This window comes from Lagopus muta, chromosome 3 (genome assembly GCF_023343835.1).
Source record: "Lagopus muta isolate bLagMut1 chromosome 3, bLagMut1 primary, whole genome shotgun sequence".
Lineage (NCBI taxonomy): Eukaryota > Metazoa > Chordata > Aves > Galliformes > Phasianidae > Lagopus > Lagopus muta.
In genome coordinates, this window is record NC_064435.1 from 87,849,011 (window position 1) to 87,876,721 (window position 27,711).

General features: G+C 37.8%; 1 protein-coding gene across 3 annotated transcripts in view; it reads left to right on the forward strand.

Moving 5' to 3' along the window:
* CDKAL1 (CDK5 regulatory subunit associated protein 1 like 1) overlaps positions 1–27,711 on the forward strand; it is a 361,348-nt gene that overhangs the window by 243,721 nt on the left and 89,916 nt on the right. For all 3 annotated transcript variants that reach the window (XM_048940100.1, XM_048940101.1, XM_048940102.1), the window contains one exon: positions 17,778–17,958. In XM_048940100.1, coding sequence (XP_048796057.1) covers positions 17,778–17,958 — 181 coding nt within the window. The remainder of the gene's footprint in view (positions 1–17,777; positions 17,959–27,711) is intronic.

The following is a 27,711-nucleotide window of genomic DNA, read 5'->3' on the forward strand; positions in this document are numbered from 1 at the left end:
CAGATGAAGATATATTTTTTTTGTAACTGAATTATTTATCTCTTGCACTTGAAACCTTTTTGTCTGTGTATTTTGCTTTCCATTTTCCTGGGTAAGAGAGATTGCCACAATGCAGCTATTAGACGACTGTATAACAGGAAGGCAACATTACAAATCTGGCAGTATGTAAACAGACAAAGAACGATGTAAATTCATCTTAATCCATTTACCAGAAAGATATGAAATGCAATTTTAAGCTGGAAAATAGTTACTGTACTCACATACCTCATTCATGGGAGTATATGAAGCCAGAGTGTCTCCTTTTCTACTTAAATCAGGAGAAATTATTTATTGACAAAACCTACGGGTCATAGAAATTGTCTTCCTTCCTGCTGTGTCCAGATGCCTCACTGCTTGGCCTTGGAAAAGCTGTGACTGCTGCTGGGGTCAGAAAGCCCTTCTGTACAGACTTGCAGCCAGCTTTTGGACATTGCTAACCCTCCAGATTTCACTCAGTGTCCTATGAAATGCTTCATATAACAGAAAAAGAAAAAAAAAGAAACAAAAACAAAAAACAAAGTTCCCAAGAAACAACAACAACAAAAAAATGAGCAACCAAATTTCTTCAAACTCTCCAATCTCCATTGCAGGAGTTTTGCCGAGTCAGCTTTCAGGAAAAGCACTGGACAACCTTCAACTTCTTTACAGAAGGAAAGGAGAATTGAGTTGTGTGGTCCTTTTAGCACTGCAGCTGACTCTCTGAATGTGCATGTCCATGCAGTCCTGCTGACACAGTTATTCTTAGCCCTACTGTGTGATGAGAAGGTAGGGCTTCAAGCTGAGCCAGGGGAGATTTAGGCTGGACATTAGGAAATACTACTTCTCTGAAAGAGTGGTCAGGCAGTGGAATGGGCTGCCCAAGGAGGTGGTGGAGTCACCGACCCTGGAGGTTTTCAAGGAAGGTCTGGATTTTGTGTTGAGAGACATGGTTTAGTGAGAACTACTGGTGATAAGTGGATGGTTGGACTGGATGATCTTGAAGGTCTTTTCCAACCTTGGTGATTCTGTGATAGGGAATATCAGTCTGTCAGTGACTGCTGGTTTTTAAGAGTGAGCAAGGTAGCTGATTCGAGTTGGAGCAGTAGGCTGGGAGGTTTTTCTGCAGTGTTGTGATGGCTGCTCCTCCACCATTAACTGCATTCTGAAGAGTGCTTGGCTCGCATGTGTAGTCTTGAAAGTTGCTGTGGCAGCCAGCTGAACTCTGAACAGTGGCCAGCAAACTGTTTTTTCATGTATTTTCTCAGAGCTCACCTGCTTTTGTTAGATCATACACCTAGGAGCACTGGGTGATAGCACCAAGCACTGAAAGAACTGGGCTTCTGATTCACTTATGTTTGTCCTTTGTTATGTACCCATGTACTTTGTGGGTACACAAAGTGGGAATCTGTACTGCATTCAAAGGAAATAAAATGCATTCTTTGCTTAGGTTTGTTATTCAATTGAGTGATTGCTGGAATTGATTGTAACTGTAACAGCTGAAAAAAAAAGCCATAGCACTGGTGATGTATTTTTTTAACTGACTGATAAAAATGTTGTTTCAAAACCAGAGCACACAAATAGAGTTTCTGCTAAAACCTCCTCTTAATCTTTGCTTTCTTCCTGTTTCCTTACCTATCTGATACCTTCCATTAAATACTTCTTGTACTGCCAGGCTGTACATTCTGCATAGCATGATGTATTTTGCAGTCAGCAAAGAACAGTGTCTTGGCATTGCTACTGGATGGGTAGCACAAAATTGACTACTGGATTCTGCGTAAGAACTTGAGTCTGCTGCTTTTGCTTTCACAGCATTTTATGATGTTCATATGTGATAATTAAAGATAAAAAAAAGTACATGATTTTGAGACTTCACCAGCTCCTTAGGCACATGCAATGTCATGGATTCACACCTAAACGGTTAGCTTGAACAATATATGAAATAGCAGGGAGGTGTTTGAGTCCCCGGCCCTGGAAGTCTCTAGGATAGAAGTGTTGCCATACGTGCTATTCTTAGCTTTCATATGAGGGCCTAAACAATTAAATGTATGTACATGGGAGACTGGTGAGTGTCAAGGTTTCTGTCTCACGCAGAGGATAATATTAACCTTGTATCGTCTCATGGGTGTATGCCTGTGTATCTCTGATTAGTTAATGTTCATTTTGAAATTAGCAGATAAGAACTGTGCTTCCACTGGGGAATCACATTTAGCACAAATTTAAGATGGAAGAAATTGGGGAGATATGTTACTGCCTCTTGCTTGGATTGTCCTTTACCTCCTTATGATGCTAAATGTTCATCAAATCCTTGTTAAACCTCTCGAGTAAAACCAGTATGAGATTTGTTGATGTTTTTTGAATGTTAACGATTTCCAAACGTTTTTGCAAAATTTAACTGTTTTTGAATCTTCAGTAAGGGACTTAATGTTAGCCACTAAGCACACAGCATCTAAACAGAATATGGATTAAACTTCATTGTTTTGTTTTCCATATGTTTTCTCCGTCTTAATAACAGGACAGACCTAAATGTGAATGCAAGCAGTTTTAGAAACCAAGTTCAATATGTATCTGAATCGGCCTATCTGCACAAAAAATGAGGTCATGCTCACTAGCTGAATAGTGTTGTGTCACCTTTTATGTGTATTAGATGTAAGCTGTAACTTGGACTTGCTGTATATCAGTAATGACAGGGGAAAAGTGGAGTTATGGGCATAAAAATTGTTCCTACAGGTTGAAGCAGTTTCAAAACTACATCTTCACAACAAAAATAACAAATACAGATGTATGTAAAATATTGCCCGTAGATTAGAAACACTGCACACATGGCTTAATTCAAAATCCAGTGGACACAATAAATACAAGTTTTAACAAATCATGTAACTTTAGCCTTTCCAGATCACTGTGGTTTTATAACATGGTGTATCCTGTCTGGAGAAAGAACTCTTTGTTGCCGTTTGTGGTAACCTGCTTTTATGCTTTTGGTGAACAGAATAATTAATGCCTTGCGAGAGTATTTCAGAGCGCTGTAAAAAGAGAATGTCTGAGTGTCTGGTTTTTATGTTGTCAAATCTGATATAGGGTTGGACTGGTGATTGTGTTAAGACTTGCATCTATGATTGGTTTCCATCTTGAATATTCAGTAGAGTTACGTGATAATGAGTCATCATATGATTTTCTGCTATTAAGTACTTAAGATCATACTTTTTACAGAATGCAACATTATTTGAAGTATTTGGAGAGCAGCAAAAGCTGAAATCAGCCTTTTAACACTTTGTCCCAAAATACATCATTTACTTTGCAGTATCAAAGTGAAGTACAGTAATTACCACATAAAATGAGATAATCTTTCTGTGTTTTCATTAATAATGCAAATAAACATTTTTCCCTTGGAAAAAAAAAAAAAAAAAAAGAAAAAACAGCTCATTCTTTAGAACAAAATTCATTTTGTTGATTTAACAGAAAGTACATTGAAGCTGTAGTTATGTTTATGAAACAGTAGTGACTGGAGATTTTCTATTGTTGTTTTTTAATGTAGCATCTGTAGGGGCTGCTCCAAGCTTCCTATCCCTTGTGCACAGTTTGTATGGAAATTAATTGTTCTGTCAACTTCCCTTGACTTGTGGCTGGGTTGGAATCTTGCTTGGTAAAAAACTTGTTTCACACTCGCTTTATATGCTCACCTAATACTTTTGATTAATTCTTACTGTTTTTTCGTGTTCTATCCTGAGATTTGTTCTCTAACATGCTGAGGATTTTTCCTCTAAAGAAGAACGCAATTTCTGACCCAGTCTATCTTTGGACATAGTTACTTCCTGAATATAGAGTGTTGTTGTGTTTTGTTTTGTTTTGTTGTGCAGAAAATCAGCCACAATCTCTGAAGTGGCACCTGCATTCGCTCCACAGAAAGCCAAATTTAAGGAGCAACCTTTAGGTGCAGGAGCTTGTGTTCTCTTTATACACAGTTCTGCTAAGTTGCTGAGACTTGAAAAAAGCCCGAAGAAATGTTTTAACAATGGGAAATTGTGTCTTTGCAAGTTTGATAGATACTCTCAGCCAATTGTTAAACACTACAGACTGCCTGAGGTAATGCAAAACTGAGTCTTTAACCGAAGTAAGTTTGTTCTGGAGCTACTAGTCATGATTCTGGTTACATTGATAAATAATTTCTGTAGATTCTCATAAATTCCTTCTTTAAAAAACGTCTGTACCTCCCAACCACATGAAATGAGTTCTGATAATGGTGTTGCATGAATGCATTTGTTGATGAATATTCTCTACGTAACAAACAAATGCTCATTTCTGTTTTTCATTTAATCCTGAATTTTCTCCTTTGCCACATTTCTAATAGGTAACTGATTTTGCTAATTACTGTCTAGAAATTGATGCCTATCATTATAGTATGATATAAAATCTCTTCAAGATACAGCTTGCTTTGTCCTCAGTGATCCTAATTTTCTGCTACCCTTTGATCTCCAGTTACAACATATTTTCTGCTTTTCTTGTAGTAGGAAGGCCAGCGTCTGTGCTAGGTCTGCCAGATTAAACTCAGACACTTGGTTTCACCTTAAGAATTATAGTGTTTATATTGTGATTAGTCCATCTTTCTGCCTAAGAATTCTTCATGTCTTATGTCTCTTCATGTCTCTTTTTGGATAGCCAAAAAGCTACATTTGTTTGTGACAGGCACATGACAGACTTTGCAGGTTCCAGGTCTTCAGCAGACTGTGATGAGGAGAGATCATAACTACTACATTCCAACTGATCTTCATCTCACAAAATCAAGTACATACAACCACCTCATTTCATTCTCTGATTTTTCAGTACTGGTTTACTTCACTTTTGCAGCTTAAATCTGCTCCAATAGTAACAAGTGAGTAAGGGCATTACTGATACCCTCTTACAATTATGTTTTTAGGGGGGATTTATTCTGTTTCATAAATATTGTATTATTTTTTTTTCTCGAATCCCACCAGCTCTTAGGGGATTTCCGAAGCTTTATTGTTTTCCACAGCATATGACTGTTACAGTTCTAGAGCAGTTGCCTTGTTCTGCTGGTTCTTGTTTCATTTCCAGTAGAATTCATGCTGCTTCACATTCTAACTGTGGAATTCTCAGGAGCTGTCTGGGTTCTTTATGTTCCAGGTCTTCTTCTCTTACCAACGCCTTTTCAAGACACAAGAAAATCTATTTCCCTTAGTCTTCAGATATTATTCCTGTGCTTTGAATCAAGTTGGTATGCGTTACAGGTAGTTATGTTCTCTCTTATCAAATTGCACATATTCCTTCAATGACATTGAAGAGTGGTGAAGAGGGAGGAGGTTTTTTTTCATCTTTGCCTTGCAGCCAGCATCTGACCCTCCAAGCTACTCAGAAACTTAAAACTCCAGCTGCTAACTTGAGGTAAAAAATAGCAGTTCATTTGTATGAGTCAGTCTTGATCTAGAATGCATCATCTTCACTGCTTTTCTGCTCCCTCTCACTCCCCTCCCTTCCTTCATTTTTTCCTCTTGGAGAAGTGTTCACCTTTCTTTTCAGACCCTTCACCAATGTTTGTGAAACTGATCACTGCCCATATGTCAAGGGACACAAGTGCATCAGGAAAGCTGATGTAGTATCACCTAGTGTCAAGGTCTGTTCTGAACTTTTATAGTTAACCTCTGATAGCTGCTTTGAGATAAGTACCTATTTCTTGGGTATGGCATTGTGTTGAACCCTCTAGGCATTTGGAAAGATTTTTATTGTTGTTACCTTTGATTTTCTTGCTAATTTACAATAAGAGCCAGGAAACAAAATCTAAAAAAATATTTTTTTCTTATTGCTGTTACATTTATCCATCTTAAACACAATTTTAAGAAGTGCTTCAGTTTAACCTTTTTCCATCTTGTCAGTCATCACTGAGAATTAAAAATAATAATAAATCTGCACTGTTTTTTAAATCGGTGAAGGTCCTTTTTATTACTTATCTATACTTTTGTTATTCCAACTGACTGAGCTGTGCTTGCTAATAAGTTTGATACTTGCTACGATATTTCTTTTTAATTCAGATTGCTATCAGAACGTGTCATGACTTAAATGAGAGAGCAGTCTCCAAACAGTATTTGTTGCATGCTGTCACTCCAGTGATGCCCGTTGACTTCTTTCAGTACATCATTCTAATTAGTTTTGAAATGAATGAATAACTCTTTGCACACACTTACCTTGGAAAATTTGCTTAATAATTTTGTGAAAGTTATTGTTGCAAGATAGATTCTCTGTTTCCCTGTGATCCAAGTTATATTGCATTGTGTTCATGGGGAACATAATTTGCATCACCTTATCACACCTTCATTAGTAAAGCACACTGGATTTCTTTGAAGTTAAGCTCATGGGTTTTGACTTAATGAGAAAATAGCATTGTTTCTGAGTCTGAAGTGTTATCTCTGAAATTTTAATTCCAGAGCCATGTACAGCTATGTTTCAAGCACACCACAAAGCTCGTGTCTCACTTTGTTCTGAAAATTTAAGACCAGATTGTCACCTTTGCCAAAGTAGCGTGCAGTAAAGCTGAAAGACATTGAGGTGACACAGTAGAAACTCTGAATCTTTATGTGGGTGACGAGGGTGTATACATGAGATTTTGAGCCAAGTGCTACACTTTCGGTACTGAAAAATGTATTTATTATTATTCAAATTTGCTTTTTATGCTGCTCACAGAAGCAGTAATTCCCTATGCAACTTTCTTCTATATGGTCATATGCAAATAATTGCTTTTTAAGGAAAAACTGCTAGAGCATGATAGTAAAAAATGTTAATCTAATAAATCTTCCTTTTATAAGGCCATCAATCTAAAGTCTGTCCAGAAGCATCGCCCCCTATGTCCTCTTTGCAGATCTTAGTCCTGAAAACTAACTGCAACTCAGGTGTGCAATTATGAACACCTCTGTATAGGAACACAGAATTACAGCCATCATAATATAGCTATCCAAAATGCAGTTCTGCTTTGATACTTTTATATTATTTGTTTACTTTCAAAACCTTCATCTCAAATATAAAATTAACTTTATACACCAGCAATGCTTGTTCCCATATTCAGACACTTGAAGCCTGCCGTCTTCAGAGGCGATGGTGTCATACACTTCTAAGTTGATGATAGCATCCCTGAAAGCCACACTGCTAGCATTTCTTGTGGGATACTGCCTCTGAAAACTTGAGAACAGTTAGCAGTGTGCAGTAACAACTGCCTGGTGTAAAGCTGCTCAGCTTTTTAGTTAAGAGTATATGAATTGTGTTGTAAATGCATTTAACTAGCCGGCCTCTCTGTTAAATCTAGGGGTCTGGTATTTAGTTTTAACAGCATGTTTTTTAAGTATTTTCTTGGTAAGTATGTAGCATATAAGTAGCTGTGTTTTATGTGATTGACTGGTGTGGTGTAATTTGTGTTTCATTAGGTACTTTGAGCGTGGAGTGGAATAGTGTGTTAAACTGAGCGCATATTGTGCATGTGTTAACTGCTGTTCTCTTCACAGCCTTGATCCTTCCCATGTAGATGTTTGCAAGTGGAAAGCATTTTATATAATGATTTCTCATAAAGTAATAGGCAGAAAAATATCCAGCCAAATTGTTTGTGTAGCTTGTGATGTGGGAATTCTGTCTCTCTAAATCTGTCAGCTGTTTTGAGTAACTCCTTTGAGCTGAGAATATTTTCCTCAAAATCTGCTTTGCTTTAATGTTCATCTTGCTGGGTGCCATTCTTCTATCTTTCACTGTACTGCAGAAGCTCTTAATATAAATGATCTTGAAATGAAATTTTGGAATGAAACATTGACACAGTAGCAATTTTACTTCTTAATTTTCTTTCTTTATCCATCGGTGATTCTGCTTCAGATGAACATTTGAAATTGTTCTGTTCTTCTGTTCCCTTTCTCCCCATGTTCCTGACTTCGGCATGTCTTGGAAACCTGCTTGACATTTTGGTGGTTGTTCTGTTTCACTTTTTATAAGACACCACCTATCCCAGTGCATTTCACAAAAAGTGTCTCACTTTCATCAGATTCATTCCTTAGGGGGAGAAGTAGTTTGATAATGAGAGGGCTATTGCTCCCCATTTACTTAATATCCAGCTAAAGTCAGCTGCACAGTCTTTTTTCAGACAGTCTGCACTCAGCTTTATTCTTGTGATGACATGTTCATCAATCTTTTTTAATGACAGTTAACGTGTTCTGTTGGTTTTCTAATTTCTCTTTGATAATAGCTCAGAAAGAGGCAAAAGCTAATACTGATTTGAAGATGACGTGGACATACTGATAATCCCAGGCTTCTCATACAAAGCAATCAGAATGAGTCTCACCACAATGTCTGTATTGCAGTAGAGGAGAAAATTTATTTTCTCCATGTTCTGTTTGGCACTTCCTGTTGTTGCATGGTACCTAGCAGTAGTCTGAGTCTGTTCTCCTGAGTTTTAGCACTGATCATACTGGAAGGGGATTTCATCCAGTCTGCTATTTCTGGTGCAGATTCTGGTCTCAAAGTACATTTTGAAGCATGGCAGTGTATATTAATGAAGTTTGGGGTGTAATATTTCCCTAGATATAGAATACTTACCAATTCTTTACTTGCATTTTACTTACAATCAGACAACTTACTGAGGTTTGTCTCTTGTCCCTTGCATCGTGTAAGTTCCAGTACCTTTTGCTACTTGCATGCTGGAGAAAATATGAACCTGCACCTGAAAGAAAAATGAAAGCAGCATCCTATTTGTCTTAATTTTAGAAATACTTTCAGTGATTTTTATCTTCTCTTGCCTGTATTGCTGAATGCTGTCAACACCCCTCTCAAAAACACTGCAGTGTGAAATGATATCTTGAAAACTAACAGAGATATCAGAGGTACAAGGGATCTGTCACACAAAGGAAATAAGGACTCTTCAGACTGGAAAAGCAGTGTAACTGAGAATGGCTAGAACAGAAGTCAATAAAATCATAAGTAAGAGATGAGAAAGTGAATAGAGTTATTTCTTGTCTTTTCCAGAGTAAGAATTAAGGTCATCGCATAAGTTTAACAAGTGGCAGGCTCAGAACAGACAAGCTTTTCTTTTCACAGCAAGCGTGTATGTGCTGGAGGGTTTGGGATTCAAGGGCAGACTGGACAAGCTGATGGAGGAGTAGTCCTTCACAGCCTGCTGATCATAAAACCACCTGACAACATGGCATTGTTGGAAGGAGGAAGGGATTCTGGGGAACCGTACATCTTGGACACTTCGTGCTTCCCTGGCTTCTGCTGGTGGCCATTGCTATTAGCAGAAGCCTAGGCTTAGGTGAACCTTTGATCTGACCTACTTTATCTTCAAGTCTTGGAATCATTAGTAGATAGTAGATTACAGTGGGGAGAAAAAGAGTTCGGAAGGATTTTTCTTCTTTAATTAGCATTTGTTAATGGAGCACAGCTTGCAGTTTTTTTTCTTGGATTTAATCATGCCAAGAAGGCATGTTAATCATTTTGGTTTATATGCCTGATTTCTTTGTCAGAGTGAAGAGCTAAATGACTGTCAGTGAAGGAGACATGCATGAGTCCTCAGGGCCCAAGACATTCAGTATTGGTGATAAGCGTTGTGTCAGACAGAGAAAAAATTTATAATGTTCTCAGCTAGTCATGACTGAGATCCTATTATTTCTGGCTATGCCTGACAGCTCTAATGTTAAACAGTGAAGGGTCACAGAAAGTTAGTGCAGCAAGCATTAAGTACATTCCCCAAAACAGGTCCCTGGTGCAACCCTTAGCAAATTCAAACTTTATTTTTAGTAATGACCTTTAGTAATGTGAGCCTTGATGCACTGAGATGCTGTTCACTTTCAATGCGTCTCCAAATCCCTTTTTTACGCATTTTAAATCAACACATGCTTATTCTGAATTTATGCATGTGGATAGATGGAGAGATGTAATTTAAACACATCTGTTCAAATATGCATTTCAGATCAACTTGGTGCCGGTTCTCATAATACGGCTGAGTTTTTGACGGGTATTATATCCCTAAAGTACACAGCAGATGGTATTTATTAGAGTTTGAATGGAAATGAACTTTAAGGATGTTGAGCTTTTTGTCTTACGTCGTGGCTGTTTTGTTGTGTTTTTTTTTTTTTATATATCATAAAACAATAATGATCTGAGGTTATAAATCTGTAATGGAGTTATGTAAAATGTTTCATCTTATGGGAAGGGTAAAACACCCTATAGCTGAATGAAGTTAGTCCAACTCTTAACTATGATATGGGTTTTGGTTTATTTTTGTTTTGTTCGTTTGTGAGGGTTTTTTGTGAGAATATTGATAATGGGAAATGTTACAGTATTGCATATGAAGTATTTTGCCTGCATCTAACAAGAATGCTAGCAGCCCTCACTGTAACTGTTTAAAGAGAGTAAAACTGGGAGTACTCTTTCATCCTCAGCCAGCAAGCCATGTCAATTAAGAAATATATCTTATCCAGGTCAGTATTCCCCAGCACTAAGGGCAGACTGAATCCCACTTCATATGGGATCCTTCCTACCAGTACCTTTTCAGGTTGTTTCTGGAAATGAGGTCCCCTGCTTGTCATGGTATCATTCAGCCCACTTTCTGAACAACCTCTTTTGGGACATGAGGTGGGCTCGGTAAATAACAGTGATATAAAATATTCATTCTTGCTCTCAGTCTGTATTGATTGATCTCAGATGCTGCTGTGCAGCCTTTCTGAGTAGATGGATGCAAGTGTTGATGTGCCCGTGTCGAAACTGTTAAAGGCTCCACAGTTTGAAAACCACCTTGTAAGCTGCATTTGCAAATCAGTTTGAAGTTGCTGTTTATCACAAAGCTCAGGTGCAACGTTTCCCCCTGTGGAAATCATTTTTAGTGCTTTGTAAAATGTAAAACACAAAACCCAGAGTGCACACAATGGTTCTCTGGTTGTAAGGCTGGGCTTTGTGTAGTTTTTGCTACCCTGAAAATCTGAAGTTTTTCACTATAAACCACATCTGAATTACATGGTAGTGTTTGTGGTCTTCCCAATTATTCTCCTGTGTGTGTATTTGCATATATATACCCTTCTTCATGGAGATCTGCAGGCATGTGTTGAGTCTTGCTCTGGGGTCATGTCTAGACTTTGTTTCATCTGTTTGTTGTTTTTTTGTTTGTTTGTTTGCATGTTTTTAATAGAAGAAAAAATTCACACTATAAATACAATCTGGTCTTAGAGTTTCTTTGTCTGATTTGTATGTCTGAGACATCGTCCAGCTATGGATCCAAGCTGTGAAAGCAATAATAAGAAAAAATCCTAAGACTATGCATTTTACACACATACATATATATATATATATATATATATATATATATAACATATAACTTACTTGAAACAATAAATATTATCCTGTGCTTACCGTCATGTGAAAGTAGACTTCTGAGTCTACTTGTAAATGAACCCTTTATAGGCTTCCACTAACAGTAACACAAAAAGATGTCTTCACTGTGATGCAAACTGTGAGGTGAAGGAAAACTGGTTTGTTAGGCAGTCTAGAATTGTGTTAGGTGGTAATAGAGAACATTTTAAAATACTTGAGATAATATAATTGCTTTGCAGATGGAACACATACATTAATGAAAGATACTAGCAGGTGCCCTGCCAGGGTGGAATCTCATGCTATTGTATTTAATAGAAATATGCACACCGTAAACAGGTTGAAATTTGCTAGAAGTGATAAAACAGGAGGTCTGAATAACTAATTTGTAACTCAGTTTAAAAATACTGAAATTTAACATGATATTTTACTAAATCATTTTCTGTTTTCCTCTTGCACTGAATAATAGCAGCTTTCTGTTTTAGAGAGTGAGACCACAGATTTCACCCATTCCTCTCAGTACATGATTGTGTTTGACAATACTAGATGTGATGTACTTTTTTTCCAGTATACATTTATTACATGTTTTATAAAAAATCAATTAAAATGTGGTAAATTTGTGTTTTTAATTGGCCAAGTCCAGGACACTTCTGTAGAAGAAAATGTGAGGTGTTTCAAACTTAAACAATGCTTGATGTTGGAAACTGATTCTAAATACAGAAGAGCAAAAACAGGATAGTAGATTAGAAACTATTCTATACAATGAGTAGAAGTATGTATACTTCTGTATGCATACATATACTATGTTGTATGTATGTAGTAGATATATTTTTATACTACGTATGTTTATTTTATGGAAGTCTTACTCTCTGGCCATGTTCAGTGCAATATCTTGCCATCTGTGTGTCCCTTTATATTGTGTAATTATATTGCAGGCTGAAACATCTGCCCTTCTTGCAATTTTTACTTTTTTTGCTTGATTTTTATAGTAGTGTTTTAAAATATTAAAAAGAAGTGATATTCTGATCTCCTCTACTGTTTGTCCTGATTATTTCTGTGATGGTGTTACATGTTTAGAGCAATTGATGTGCGTGTTTAAAAGAGCTCATCTTTTCTCACATGAAGGTTTTGGACTTGTACACCTTTTACTAGTTTTAAAAGCACAGAAAAAGATTACTAAGAAAATCATTGTCAGTGGATATACATTTCTTGGAAGTCTATACATCCAGAGCATAATTTAGGGTAAATCTTAAAAATGGAAACCCCTTTGCTTCAGGTTTATTCCCCAAGCTTCAGATTGTATCCTGGGCCGTACTGGATTCACAGTCCATGGAAAGAGAAAGACATAGCAAAGTGCAGGAGGGTTTCAGATCTGAAATAGGCTTTCTGAAAGTCTGGAAAGGTCTCCATGGCTTAATTTGCAGGTGAGTCTCTGTAGAGTCAAGGGAGAGACAGGGTGAGATTTCATTTTATTCCTAGCCTTTGACAGAGGCAGTGCTTCCAGCTGAGTGCCCTGTTTCCCTTCTGCTTCAGCTCATAGGACTCCTCGGTGAGCAGTACAAGCCTGTCAGAAATCCCACAAGGTTGGTTCTTTATCCCACAAGACTGGTTCTTTAGAGGAAAAAAAGAACATGGGGGAAGAGAAAGCCTGGAAGACCACACAGTCTTGAGGAAGAGGCAGCTGCCATCTTCAGCTCCAACCCAGCATGGCGTGTTGAGATGCCTGTTAAGTTACATAAATTTGCTTCAAAGACCAACTCTCAGGCACCTTCAAATCATTTAATTTTAATTTACTATCTGGATTTCATTTTCAGTTTCCGTAGAGGGGCATAAGCTCCATAAAGGCTCTTCTTCAGCGAAAAAGTCTGGGGTGATGTTGTGTAAGAGTTCTGGTTTTTCTTTCTGACTTTTTTTTTTTTATTATTATTTTTGTGTGTGTGTGTGTGTGTGTGTGTGTGTGTGTGCGTGAGGTTCTAATCTATGAATGGAGAAGTTGTGTATGTCATCACATCTTTGGTTTTGATTTAAGTGAACTCTAGGCTTCCCAGGCAGTTCTTACACCTTTCTCTAGGAATGTATTATTTTAAACTTACTCATAGAGCTGTTTATTCCAATCCAGTATTTTATTATGATGAGAGGGCTGGAGGATCTTGGTTCAGAACCAATTGGTGGCTTTATGTCATGGCTGGATTTCAGTGGTAAATGCTAGAAGGGAAATAGAAAGAATATGTAATCATGCAGAAGAATTTCAGGTGATCACCTGAGAAGGTGATTTTCTAAATCACTCTACCAGGGATTTTGTTTCACATTTTATTCCCAACTCACATTTCGTCAGGAATTATCTGACTTTCCTGTGTTGGTGAATTCACTTATGGTAACTCACTGTAATAGCTGCTGTACTTCTGTTACTGCTAATTCAGGTTCTATTTCCTCTAACAGCAGCAACTGAGTCCCCTGAGTAGAAAAGACCAGAAAGATCATCACTAGCCTGAATTCTAGTCTGAACTGCCTGCTTATTGACAACGTGCAACACAGATACCTCAGCAAGAACTTCGGGACCTGCAGAGCTGTAGTAGCACACAGCTTGCTTGAACCATATTTATCCTGCTGGAGTTATTTGGTGCTCCCTCATATGCCTGTGAGCTGCAAGGAAGCAACTCTCATGGCAGCAGTAACATACATTGTGTTCGTAGACTATGCTTCCAGGCATCAGCCTCTCATCTGGAAGGTAAAACACATTTATTTTCTCTGACCCAGGAGGATTGCTTGGCTGGGCTTCAGGTGGAGTGTAAGATGTATTTCTCTATCATTTCAAACGCATTTGTTTTTCCTTTCTGAGAGGCTTTGGGCATGTGACCTGTTAGCACTAGTTTATGATTGTTTGTAAGTGTGCTGCACCATACAGCTCTACTGTAAAATGGACTCTACTGTAAAATGGACTCAAGTATGAAATGGACTCTACTATAGGATGGATTCCCTGCTCATTTTTGGACAGTTAGAACTGCCCGAAATTACGGTGATTATATGACTGATCTTGTTTAGGATCACAGAACATAAGTTTCCTTGTGCAAGTGGAAGGGATTTATCTTTGTAGAGGGACAAAAATGAGAAAACATGCTGCTTTGTTTCAGACTGTCAGAGCAGAGAGTGCCTTAATTTTCAAGCGTATATGTTTTATACTTTTCTACAGTATGTTTTTCTTAATTGTGTATTTCATTCAGAAATTATGTGCAGAGCTAATTTCACTTTTGTCCATGAGTGCTTAGAGAAAGGCTAAGAGAATGATTTTTGTCAGTAACTGGGTTTTATTCTGTATGAAATTTCATATCCCCTTTCTCCCCCTTGTTGAAGACTTCTTTTTCAACAGTATAATCAACAGTGGTATAAAAATGTGCAATACAGTGTCCTATTTTGGGCAGTCGTACTGGATTGAGCCATCATTAATTGCTGTTGCTGAGCATACCGTGGCCCTTATTCTCTTTTCATACCTAAACTTTTCTTTGTGTGCAATAATTCCATCCAGAAAGAAATCTAATTACTAAGATAATTAACACCTTACCACCAAATGGAGTTCAGACATTTGTACCGTTTATGAATTTTTAAAATATGTAATTTCCTTTTAACTGAGTGACAACTGGTGTTATGGAGAAAAAGAGCATATTTTATTGTATCTAGCTTGATTGGGCCTAATAATTCATGTTGCTATAGAAACAACCAAACCTCTATTAAGGATGGTATTACTACTACCATTGGTAATAAATGCTTTGACTGCTTCTGATAGTGCCATTAAAATGGTTAAAATAACTTCATTATAATGGTTTTGTCAAATGTAATGAATGTTCTGTGCACGTTCTGAGAAATGGCAGCCGATGTTACTGATATTGATTTATGAAGCAGTGTAATTTTTTTTCCATAAGCTGTTACTGCACAAAACATTTGTAATGTTTATGAAATCATGTTGCAGAACCTTTTATCTTGCACTGTGCCAGCCTTAAGAATCCTTTGGTGATTGAAGCAGTTTAACCAATAGTTTGGTAATTTTTTTGCTATCCTGTGTAATATTGAGCTTGTTTCCCACTTACTGGACATCTTCGAGGTGTTAGTCCAGTAACTGTATTTTACAAGTTCTGGTTTGACATTCAAATTCTGTGTTTAACTGAAATGTCAAAAAAATCCATGAGAATCCATGAACTCAGAAAGGGATTGAATTCAGTTTGTTTCTTTTGTGAGCATTTTTCGTAAGGCAAGAAAGAAGATGAAATGAGAAGATGAAGAATGAAGGAAGATTCCAACAAGACATTGTCTAATAAATTCCTGTGCAGTTAACTCTATGTGCTGGCACATGTGAGACGAGGCCAAGACATCTATTTTAGTATAAACTTGTTGCCACTACATATATGCAAATTATTTAGAATGGTAGAATCACTTGGGTTGGGAAGGACCTTTGAGATCATCGAGTCCAACCGCAACCTAAGCATACTCCCCTAACTCTAACAATCCTGAACAGTTTCTAAACACATCCAGGGATGGTGACTCAACCACCTCCCTGGGCAGCCTATTGCAGTGCTTAACAGCCTTTTCTGTAAGAAGTGCTTCCTGATATCCAATCTAAACTTACCCCGGTGCAACTTGAGGCCATTTCCCCTCGTCCTGCCATCAGTGAGAAGAGACCAACCCCGCTCTGCTGTAAGCACCTTTCAGGTGTTTGAAGAGAACAATAAGGTCTCCCCTCAGCCTCCTTTTCCCCAGACTAAACAGCCCCAGTTCCTTCAGTCTTTCCTCATAGTCCATGTTCTCCAAGCCCTTCACCAGCCTTGTTGCCCTTCTTTGGATCCGCTCCAGCACCTCCATGTCCTTTCTGTCCCGAGGTGCCCAAAAATGAACACAGCACTTGAGGTGAGGCCTCACCAGTGCTGAGTACAGAGGCAAGATGACTTTCTTAGACATGATCGCCACACCATTCCTGATACAAGCCATTTTCTTTTGTTCTGTTAAGTTTAAATAGTCACAAAAGATATTTACCACCATTTACTGCTAAAAACATTGAGTTGAATATAACTTTGCATCCTCTAATATTGCACCTAATCAAATTACTAAGAAAAATACTCTCCTCTTCCCCTCTCCAGGGTCTTTTATCAATAGATTCTCCTGTTGCAGTAGACCTCAGTGTTGCAGAAAGGTTCTTTTGGCTATGCCAATTCAAGTTTCTCTGCCCACTGTAAGCACAGCGTTATTTTTTTTATGGTGATGCACTGTAATAAGACACCTCTAAGAGAATAGGTCTCAGCTGTTTGCTTGCTACAGCCTAAGTACTGTAGAGGCATTTAGATTGGAAGGGATTTCTAGAAAGCATCTCATCTATTCCCCTACTTGAAATAAAACCTACTTTAAGTCAGATGCTACCAGTATCTGTGTGGGATACTTATTAGGAAAAGTAAATTATATTTTCTCCGCTTTATCGCTATTACTGTCCAAAAACCAACTCTTCTGGAACCACAGCCTTGTTTGTGTCAGTATGGAGTGCTGTTCATTTCTGCCTGTCAGCAGAAGAGGTTTGTCGTTATTCCCACTTTAGAAACAAGCTGGCGGAGACACAAAACAATGCAGAGTTTTCCCAGCTTCTCATAAGACAGTGGTCATCCAGCTGGCTATCATCACATTCAGAAAACTGTGCTGATATCTCCAGGGTCCCATACAGTGCTCTGTAAATACCATGCAGTAATCTCTTGGTTGAAGAACTCATTTTTTCTGGGCCATGTACTTAAGGGCTCTGCGTCTTCAGTCCAAGCACAACGGTTAGGAGCTGTTGAACTTGATGAATAGGATTGCTCAGTGGCTGTGAACTGAGGTGTGTTGTTTTCCTTTTAGCACAAAGAATAGTTGGCTTCCATGGAGTACTGAGTTAGAAATTAAATTGTGACTAAAAGATGTCTTGCTGATACTCGTAATTTCTAGACTTCATGAGATGCCAGCCCCCTTTTTTGGATATCCTGATCTCTTTTGAAAGCAGTGTGAAAAATTCTAGTGGCTCGGAAGTCTTGGAAGTTACACATCCTGTGGATTAAGTAATAGACTTCAAGGAATCTGTCATCACCTAGAATTTCTGATAAAGGAAGAGCTAGTCCAAGTGTTCTCACTCTTGTATCGTGACACTGATCCACTGTTTGCTGCAGTGTCTGCCATATTGCTTGTGCTGTTTGCTGAGTACCAAATGTATTTTCCATCTGCAAGCAATCATTTTATGTATTTACTTAACTTTAACTTTAACTTTACTACATTTTATGTATTTACCTAAAGATAATTTTAGGCTTCGATTTCTGTACGTAAAGTTGAAGAGTTTTAAGTCCATGTGTGCTAGCTTTTAGGTGAATAAGACTTGCACGTCCTAAGTTCAGTAATTCTTTCTACTTTCTTTACAGAGTGCCTGGGATAACAATTGCTACAGACATCATCTGTGGTTTTCCAGGAGAGACAGATGAAGATTTTCAAGAAACTATGAAACTTGTAGAACAGTATAAGTTTCCAAGCTTATTTATTAATCAATTTTACCCACGCCCAGGAACTCCTGCTGCAAAAATGCATCAAGTTCCAGCTGCGGTGGTAAGACACATTCTTTTCCTCCACTGTACACTGCATATTCAGATATTTTTAAATGCATAAAGCATGTGCATGTAAATGTAGATTTTCTGCAAAACAGTGCTATAATTCAATTAAAGATTTATGTAAATACTTGAATTGCTTTTAGAGATTTGCTAGATCACTGGGTGCTTTGTCATGCATTAATTATTGTTTAGATTGCTAGGAAGAGTAAAATAGTGGTTATACTGAAGTCATGTCTTTTCTATCAAGTTTTGATTAAGTGCTAAGAATGGTAGCTAATTGCTTACAGTTTCTTTTTCCCCATTTTAAGACTTCTGTGACTCCAGCAGCCTTAAACCTGTTGTGAATAATTGTGCGAAGTTTTAACAATAGAGCAATAATATGGGATTCATTTGTCAGATATCAAATTCACACACAGTAATTCCACACCTATATAGAGTGTTATAAGTTATACTCTAAAATAGATATATCTAAGTTAAAATTTATACTCTATTTAAATAATCAGTCTTCCCGATTTCCTAAAGAAATCTGCAGTTAGTCTATCAGTTTTGAGATGTTTTTTTTTTCTTTCTGCTTTTAGCTTAAAAGTGGATCCCTTCCTAATAACCCAGCATTTTCATCTCAGAGTCATATGTGGAAAGAAACTTGTCTTAGTATAGAAAGCAGGTGGCTAATGACTATATTTTGATTGATTAGAAATAGTTTTTTGTAAGTAATAATAGCAATCATATATGAATGTATTAATTAGATTTATTACTCTGCAAAATTTTATAACTTTTCTCCAAACAAGTAAGTGTAGCCAGTACAGTAATTTAGATCATTATTGTCTCACTATTACTGGTATAAGTAACATTTGGTTTCCTATCAGTTTAAGAATGAAAGTTGGCCAACAATGTAAGTCTGTTTGAGTAAAAACTGTTTATTTCCATTTGCTTATCCTGGCACTCTAATAGGAAGTCAAGCCTACGTATCTGTACTTGTATTCCTCCACTTGTATGTCTGAAAGTGAAGAGTCTCTGCTTGCTCTCAGCATATTCCATGAATTCTGTAAGATGTCAGCTGCAGAAGACAGGAAATGAGAGTATATCTGGCCTCTGCAATTTATTATTTTGAAAAATACCTCTTGAGTGATGATTGCTCATTTATTGTAGTCAATCTCATAATAGAAAATACTGGGTTTTCAGACATAAACAGCTGTTGTTGAAATATTATACTAAGTGTAACAAACTGACACAATTGAATTATTTTTATTAGTTTAGAATGCTTTCTGTAAGGTCATAAAAATGAAAAATATGCAGAAATGTGATTTCTGGAAGTTAGGCAACTTAAAAACTGAACAATGCTTTGATTTATATTCTTCCATCCACTAGTCTGCAAGTACTCTGTTGTCAGAAGAGGTGCAAAGAGCTTAGGTTGTTTTGCCCACTTCTGTTTAACTGTGTGCCCTGGGAAGACGTAGTGTGAAGAGCTCATTTATCAAAAGAGTATTAGCTGTCCTGTGAGTGGGATGGTTACTTTGAAAATGGTTCATTTTTACCCAATTTCACATTCTTCTTGTTTCTAGAGCCAGCTTAGGGTTAAATTGAGTAAGAACACTCAAAAAAAGATGAAACCTCTAATCCAGAGCTGATGGAAGATTTGTGATTAATATTTTTTTTTCTCCTTTCTTCTGTAATTCTTTAAAAAGTCATATGAGATCACAGAAGCACTGAATGGCTCAGGTCGAAAGGAAACTTAAAGATCATCTAGCTCCAACCCCACTGCCATAGGTTCCCACCCACTCAGTCAGGCACTGGATCAGGTTGCCCATGGCCCCATCCAACCTGACCTTCATATCCTTTATTCTTCCATCTTTCTAGAAGAGGAGAGTAACCAGTCAAAGAGAAAGGAAGGAGACTGTGCTGTCTTAGGCTTTACATTTACAAAACCTCTACATAGAAGCTAATGGCCTCTCCTGCATTAGATGGAATGTAGTGGCATTTTATTCCATGTCTACAGTAACTTATCCTGCATGTTGCTCTGCAAGTAGAAGAAGCCACCATGCATGCTATGCACACTTCATTCTTTTACAATATATTATTCCTGTCATCATTCTGTTGTGTTTGGTTTTTTTTGTTGTTGTTGTTATTTAATTTAACTTCTTTTGTTTAGGGAAAGAAATAGCACATAAGTGATATCGAAATATTAGGTGCAAGTGTTTGAGTGTACATCTATGTAATGGATTATGCCACCAGTCTAAATGTGTGAGCCAGTGCTTTTACAGGAAGTTCATAATAGTGTTCTCTGCACTGAAACTCTTGGTAGAATCTCATTCTTTGAAAATAATTTTATCTGTATTATTTAACTGCAGATCAGAACCAGTGAATATATTATTTTATAGTTGTCATTCTTATATTTTTTCCTAAAGTCTGGGTTTATTTGCTTTTACTTTTTACTTTGCAGTATTTCTACAAGAGATTTGCAGCTATGTGCAAACTGTTCCACTTCAGTGTAGTCCAGTTCTCTTAACTTTGGCTCAAGTCAGCTTCAGTGCTTCTGCCCAGCTATCACAGCTGTAGTAATAACATACTTGCCTTGTCAGTTCCTTTTAAGTTAGCTCTTTCCAGGAAGAATGTGTTTTAGGGACAGCTGGTGGAGTATTAAAGCATAGTAACATTTAGTGCTTTCAAATCTTTAGTGGATGGTTCTGCTAAAAGTTGTAAATACAATTGCTTTTCTGGATAAAAATCTCACTTGGACTTTATGGTAAGGCCAAATAGAAAAAAATAAATTAAAATCAGTAGGTCTGCATGGAATCTTTCCTTTGCAGAGATGATTTGTCTTTGAAAGCTTTACAGGCACTGATCTTCTTCTAAAAGGGCAGATGACACTAATCCAGATGGACAAGTCTGCCACCACAAATTCAGAAAACACAGCTAAGGCTGCAAGCTTTTCTTGTTCCTCCTGGAGAAAAGAAGTGTCCGTGGAGAATGAGACATCTGTCTAAATGGTCTCAGCACTTCGTAACAGTCAGTTAGGCTATGCTTACTATAAATGCTGTCTTCGGTCTTGAGAAAAGTTGGAGCCCAGTTAAGCAAAAGTGAGAATGCCTTTTATTTGTAAGCAATGGCGGGGATTTGCTGAGTCATGTGTATGAACAATCAAGTCAAGATGTTGTTTGAGACTTCAATGCTTTTACCCCCATTTTGTCCACTTACTGCTAAATATTTTGTTTCAGAAATGAGTCTCCTTGTTCATTATCTCCAGTGGGCTCTCTGTAGAACTGTTAAGTAAGTCTAAAAAAGAGTAAACGAAAAAAATGCTATTTTCTAGTTTGTTATTGCTGTCTCTAACTACAGATAGTATTTGTAGATAGGATCTGTGTTTTTTCACTTTCCTATTGCTTGTATTCGTAGAAGCAATAGTGCTGATAGTTGTACACTTCAGATTACGGGTTCTGGTCAGCTATTTGTGCTAGTGAGCAATGTAAGGGAACAGGATTTAGAGGGGTCTGGTAGGGTTTTCTATTTATCTGCTTGGCAAAAGATCTGACTGCTTTGATTCTAAATGTAAAAAAATTGCTATTTCTTTCAAGCATCTCTAGTATTTTTTTTGCTTTGATTGTAATTTCTCTACACTTTATTTTTCAAGGTAGCTGTTATTTCTCTGGAGATTTGGAGGGGAAGAGTTCTCTCTGTGTCCTTGAGATTTGGTCTGTCACCATTTCTGCTAGCATTAGGGGACATTGTCATCTTATGATCAGCTTGATTTCTGTCACAGGGAAACAAAATGAAATAGCCATTTTGCAAATAGGTGTCACAGTGTGGAACAATTGAGTTCACATCTGCTGAGAACCAGAGATGGCAGCTTTTTTGAGAGCAGTGATGTGACTGTAGCTCCATTATGCTGCCCTCAGTGACAGCGTGACTGGATTCTAACCTTTCTATAAGGATTTTCAGTAGGGTAAGCTTTTTTCTTTTAGATTTTGAAAAAGTATTGTGATGTCCAGATAGAAGACACGTAGAAGAAGAAATGTATTCAGTTTCTTCACTACCTCTTTTTTTTTCCTCTCTTTATAGGTATCATAAAATAATTACCTTGCTCCCAGCAGGAAAATTTAATATCAATCGCTTGCTAGGCCTCACCTTTAATTCCTCTGAAGATTGTCTCTTTGATTTTTTTTCGCTATATTTAGTTTTGTTAAGTACTGTGATTACTGTTACTGAGATAAATGAGTTACCAGCTTCATATCCAAACTGCTTTGTGATACCAAAAATCACTTGCTTCAGAAACAGACGTAGGTATAGGATATTTTATAGTATGTGGTAGGAGAGTTTGACGTCTGAATCTCTGTACTGCTTGCTTCCTCAGCAGCTCCCTTTTATTTATGGCTTGCTATTCTGCCTGAGTAAGGACTTTTACAGCAAGTTTAGGACCAGAGAGTTAAAGATGTGAAGGCTGGAGGGGGGAGGTAGACCGTGGGGAAAAAAAAGTTAAATATGTGTGTATGTATATATATTTATAATCCTTATTTGTCAGTGAACTGTTGAGTGAGGTATTCCAAGTTAACCTCTTCCAGCAAGTTTTGTGCTTGCTTTCTAGTAGTTTTATTTAGACCATGTTTCCTTATGGTTTTTATGAGAATGATGTGAAGCGCTGTAGAAAGCCTTACTAACCATCAAGAGAGCTGTGCTTTCTCTTATGTAAAGAAATACTTATTCTCTGATGAAATTCATTCTGATTGATACAGCTGCTGGTTACTGGGGGGAAACCTGTGTTTTCTTTGTTTTCCTTTCTGGATGCTTATAAGTAGTTTTGCATCCTTTCTCCATGTTTTCCTGAGAGCTGACTGATCCATGAGAGCCCGGTTCTTTTTTTTCCCCCATTACAATGATGGTAAAAATATTTCTTCTTTAAGACTCCTATATCTTTAAATCTACTCCAGTGCTTAGCATTCACTATGTAGCCAGAACTGGGGTTTTGTGTGATGAAGTGAAAGGAAGGTAATTACCTGTAAACAGTTTTTGTGATTCAAGCTACTAAACAGAATTTTACGGAAATATAAAAACAGTTTTATTTTTGAGCTGGATGCAATCCAAGTTCAAATTCCTTAAGTTCATTTGACCAGGTGCTGAATTGAAAATCTGGTTTTGTTGTGGGAGACAGTTGAGCTGGTGTGTCAGTTGGTAGGTGCTGAGCAATTGCTTGTGCATCTCTTGTTATAAGCCTACATATATATGTAAATTTGTATGTTTACATATATGTAAATATGTAAATTTGTCATAACTATTATCCTTTTCTTTCTCTTCTATCATAAATAGTTTAAACTCTAACCCATGAGTTCTGTGGGGTTTTTTGCAGTTCTTCCCCTATTCCACTTGAAGGAAGGGCGTAAGCAAACGAGTGTGTGGTGCTGGGCTGCTGTTGGGTGAAACCACAACACAGATTTGACATGACTACTAGGCTCAGCTTGTCAGTCCTCAAAAAACTTTGTATGCTATTTTTTCAATATCTAGCATTCTTGTCTTTAGCCTGCTGCTTTCTGTTATGCTGCCATCTATACCCATGGATACCTACAGAACAGATGCGTACAGGGAAACGTATATTTCTATTTTCTTTCCTTCTTTCCTCTTCAATGACTCATAAGTAAGCAGAAAAAACATGGAAATGTTAAGTGCGGCTTTCTGTCATTTGTACTTGAATTTTAGTTAGGTAATATCAGAAATCTGTTTGTTTTTTTTTTTTCAGTTAAGAATTATAGTACATTTATGAACCAGTCCGCTTGGCGTTGGAAACAGTGCGAATGGCTGTAGGAATTAGTGAATACTGTCCATCTCTTAGTCTATGAAAATGGATGTATGCATCAGAACATTAAAAAAAACAACTGTTTGTTTTAAGAAAACAAAGAAATAAAAAAAAAAACCCTTAGATTTGGCAGTTCTGAAATTCCTCAAATGAGAGCATGGTTTCATTTTAATAATTCAGACTTAGCACAGATAGCAAATTAATAGTCTTTCCAGGTCTGATATTAATTATGTCACTGAAATGGTTTAAGCTTTACTGCTTATTAGCTTTGCTGTGTAGCATAAATGTGTTCTGGTTGAGTGTATTAATTTTTGTATCTATCTGTAACTGGTATTTTAGACTCCAGGAAAAGAATTTACCTGTGACATAAATCCAGTTAAAAATATATTTCTAAAAAAAAAAAAAAATCACAGACTTATCAATATTATTATTATTATTATTTTTGTATCATGGAGGTGACTAAGCTTGTCCATAATTAATAAATCATGTCACATTTATGATGGTCTATGAAATCTGCAATGGAAAGACACTGAAATGTCCTTAGGTGGGTTCTTGGTGGCCCTTTCCTGAACCCCATCTGTCTTTGATAGTATAAGCATGCCCCTTCAGAGCCATCACAGTCAGTGGGGTTGCTGAGTGTTTTGGAACTTGGATCTTCCACTGCCTTGGTACCTGCACCTGCAGTGAGCGAACTGAAAGTCCGTGTGGGGTTTGGAAATACTGTACACCTGGAAATAGGGTGAAGAACTGAATAACAGGTTGGGATGAAGCAGGGAATGGAGACCTGGGGCAGTTTTTACGTGTCCAATCAATATGTGTGTCTGTAGGTATGCAAGCATTTGAGCATCCTTTACTGCCCTGTATTCCATACCACGCTGTATCTTATCAGCTAACATCATTCTGCACTTGTTGTTATATCCTAAGTATAGGATTAGGTATTAGGTATATCCTAAGTATAATGTGTATGGAAGTATCATTTCATGACTAAAATACAACTTGTGAATCATTCTGCTTTTTTTTTTTCTTTTTTTTGTAGAAGTGCAGTTCCAATTCCAATTGGATGACCAAATGACCAATAACCTTTTTACTGATTCATTGTCAGTCTAATTCAAAATATGGCCGGTACATCAAGCCAAATTTCATCTGTGAGGTCTTTTTGAGCTAAAGAATTTTCCTACATGAGTGGCACCCTTAGAATTTGCTCACCTTACAGAGATTGAGGTACAAGATCAAAATTTGAGTTTGAATTTCAGATACAGAAATCTAGCAGAAGTGAAACACAGCATTAACTTAGTATATCCAGTGAAGACAGCTAACATGTAAGGTCCCATGGGATAAGTTATCATGAAGGCCCTTTTTTGTAATAGATTTATTTGTGAAAGTCTTCTTTGTAATTTTTGTGTAGTTTATCCTCTGCCAGGGGGGAGATTTTGTTATGGAGAATGATAGGAAAAACAAATGTTAATCCTATGCTAAATTAAAGAACAAATATACTGGAAGGAATAGGAATTCATTAAGATGTGTAAAATATGCGAGACTGCAGAGTCTGACATAGCTGAAATTATGAGAGTTCAGGAGAAAATCACAGTGCCTGTAGCTTAATGGAAAATTGACCCTTCAAGAAATTATTTTCAAATAGGTTGGCACATAGTCTTAGGAAGATCTTATGCTGTTTTTCTGAAAACATTTGTATTTTTCATGAATAGGAATCTCTTCTTAAAATGCAAAACAGTGATTATTTGTGTTGCCATAATCCTGAATACAATTTAATGTTTGTGGTTCATTTGTGGTTCATTTTCTAGATTGATATTTTTAGTAAAGGTGTGTGCAGTTATGTGTGTCTATTTTAAGAGTAATGCAGGTAGGTTAAGTTAAGAGTCACTACTCACGAAGTGATTTTGCCTGCTTCATTATAGATATAATCAGAAAGACAGTAAAATTGAGTTAGCCATAGGAAGTGGGAGCCTGTGGTGTATGGGGAAGGCAATAGGAGGCTTGCTTTCTCCCTGCTGGGAGCAGCACTCTGTTGTGCAGTCAGGGCTCTGTGCCTTGCTAGCAAGTTCACAACCAGGGGAAGAATTCTTGATCTCTGGCAGTGTGATGGTGGACACTCACCTCAGAGCTGAAACTGATGCCCCTACACAGAAATCCCCAGAGATGTCTGATGCATCTGTTCAGAACTAGCAAAAAAGAAGATTTTGGTTGAAATGGTCAGTTGTGCAATGTAGTCAGTGACCTGCATGAAGGGGTAGAGGGCATCCTCAGCAAGTTTGCTGATGATACAAAGCTGGGAGGATTGGCTGACACGCCAGAAGGCTGTGCTGTCATTCAGCATGACCTGGACAGGCTGGAGGGCTGGTTGGAGAGGAACCTAGTGAGTTTCAACGAGGGCAAGTGCAGAGTTCTACAAGTGGTGAGGAATAACCACGTGCATAAGTACAGGTTATAGGGGCTCTCCTGCTGAAAAACAGCTCTATGCAGAAGAGCTTGGATGTCCGTGGTGGACAGCAGGTTGGCCATGAGCCAGCAGCCTGGCCTTGTGGCCAAGAAGATGGTATACTTGAGTGCATTGAAAAGATACGACAGCAGGTTGAGGGAGGTAATCCTCCCCTTCTACCCTGCCCTGGTGAGGCCTCATCTGGAGTACTGTGTCCAGTTTGGGGCTCCCTAGTTCAAGAAAGACAGGAAACTTCTAGAGAAAGTCCAGCAGAGCACCACAAAGATGATTAGGGGTCTGGATGAGAGGCTGAAAGACCTGGGACTGTTCAGCCTGGAGAAGAGAGGACTGAGAGGCGATCTTATCCATGCTTACAAATATCTATAGTATTGGAGTCAAGAGGGATGGGGCCAAGCTCTTTCTGTTGGTGCCCAGCAACGGGACAATGGACAGAAAGCACAAAATACAACTCAGGAAGTTCCATCTGATTGTATTACTTTCAGGATGACAGAGCACTGGTACTAGCAGCGTAGAGGTTATAGGTCTCCTTCTCTAGAGAGATTAAAAGTCCACTTGGATGCTTTCCTGAGCAAGTTACTGTGCAGAACCTGCTTTAGCAGGGTGTTTGGACTAGCTGATCTCCAGAGGTCCCTTCCAACCCCTGCGATTCTGCGATTCTGTTATCATTCCTGCCCTTCCATACTTTGCAGAGCACAGACACAAAGCCATAATGAACACTGGTTTTACCACAAAATCTGACCGGGTCACGATATTTTTTTCAGGCTTACCCAAAGGCAATGCATGGGATAACTCAAGGTCAAAGGTTCATTAATTTCTGATCACTTCTTACAATTGTTTTGCAGAACAAAAGGCAATCTGTAAACTTGTGTAACCTGGCAGTTTCAGTGACTTGGCGCTTTTCCATGTTGTGGTTTGGGTACAGAGATTTAAAAATTTATGGGCTGAATCTCCCAGCAAGGCATTTAAGTATACCTCAGTTACAGTAGATGCTGCATCTTTCTGTTATTTTGCCAAATTACTCTTTGGAGGTTTAAATTAGACCAGTTGGTGTCTTTTGATAGGATGCTCCTAACTCAATTCTCCTATAACATTCTGGGGATTGGAACTACCTAAGGCCCTGAATTACCGAGTGGGGGGGAGGATACAGCTTCATTGCTGTTCTGGACAAGTACATTATTGAAGTTAAATTCCATGTCACAAAGTGCATTGGGCACACACTGTTTCAGAAAAGAAAGTTGCTATTTCCTTGCTTACTTTTGAAAAGAAGTGTCTGTTACACTGAGATACTGGGGAAGGTGACTTCCTTCTTCTGCAGTCTATCAAAGCATTTTTTGCCATGGTTCCTATAAAACACAGGACTCTGTGGACTACATTTACAAGAACACTGCCTGTATATAATATTTAATAGTAAAAAAACTGCCTATTTTACTTTATTCTCCCCAGTAGCATTTTGTAACCTGGCTCCCACTTTTTTTGTCCCTTGCTTTTTCAGTCTTGAACCATAAACTGGG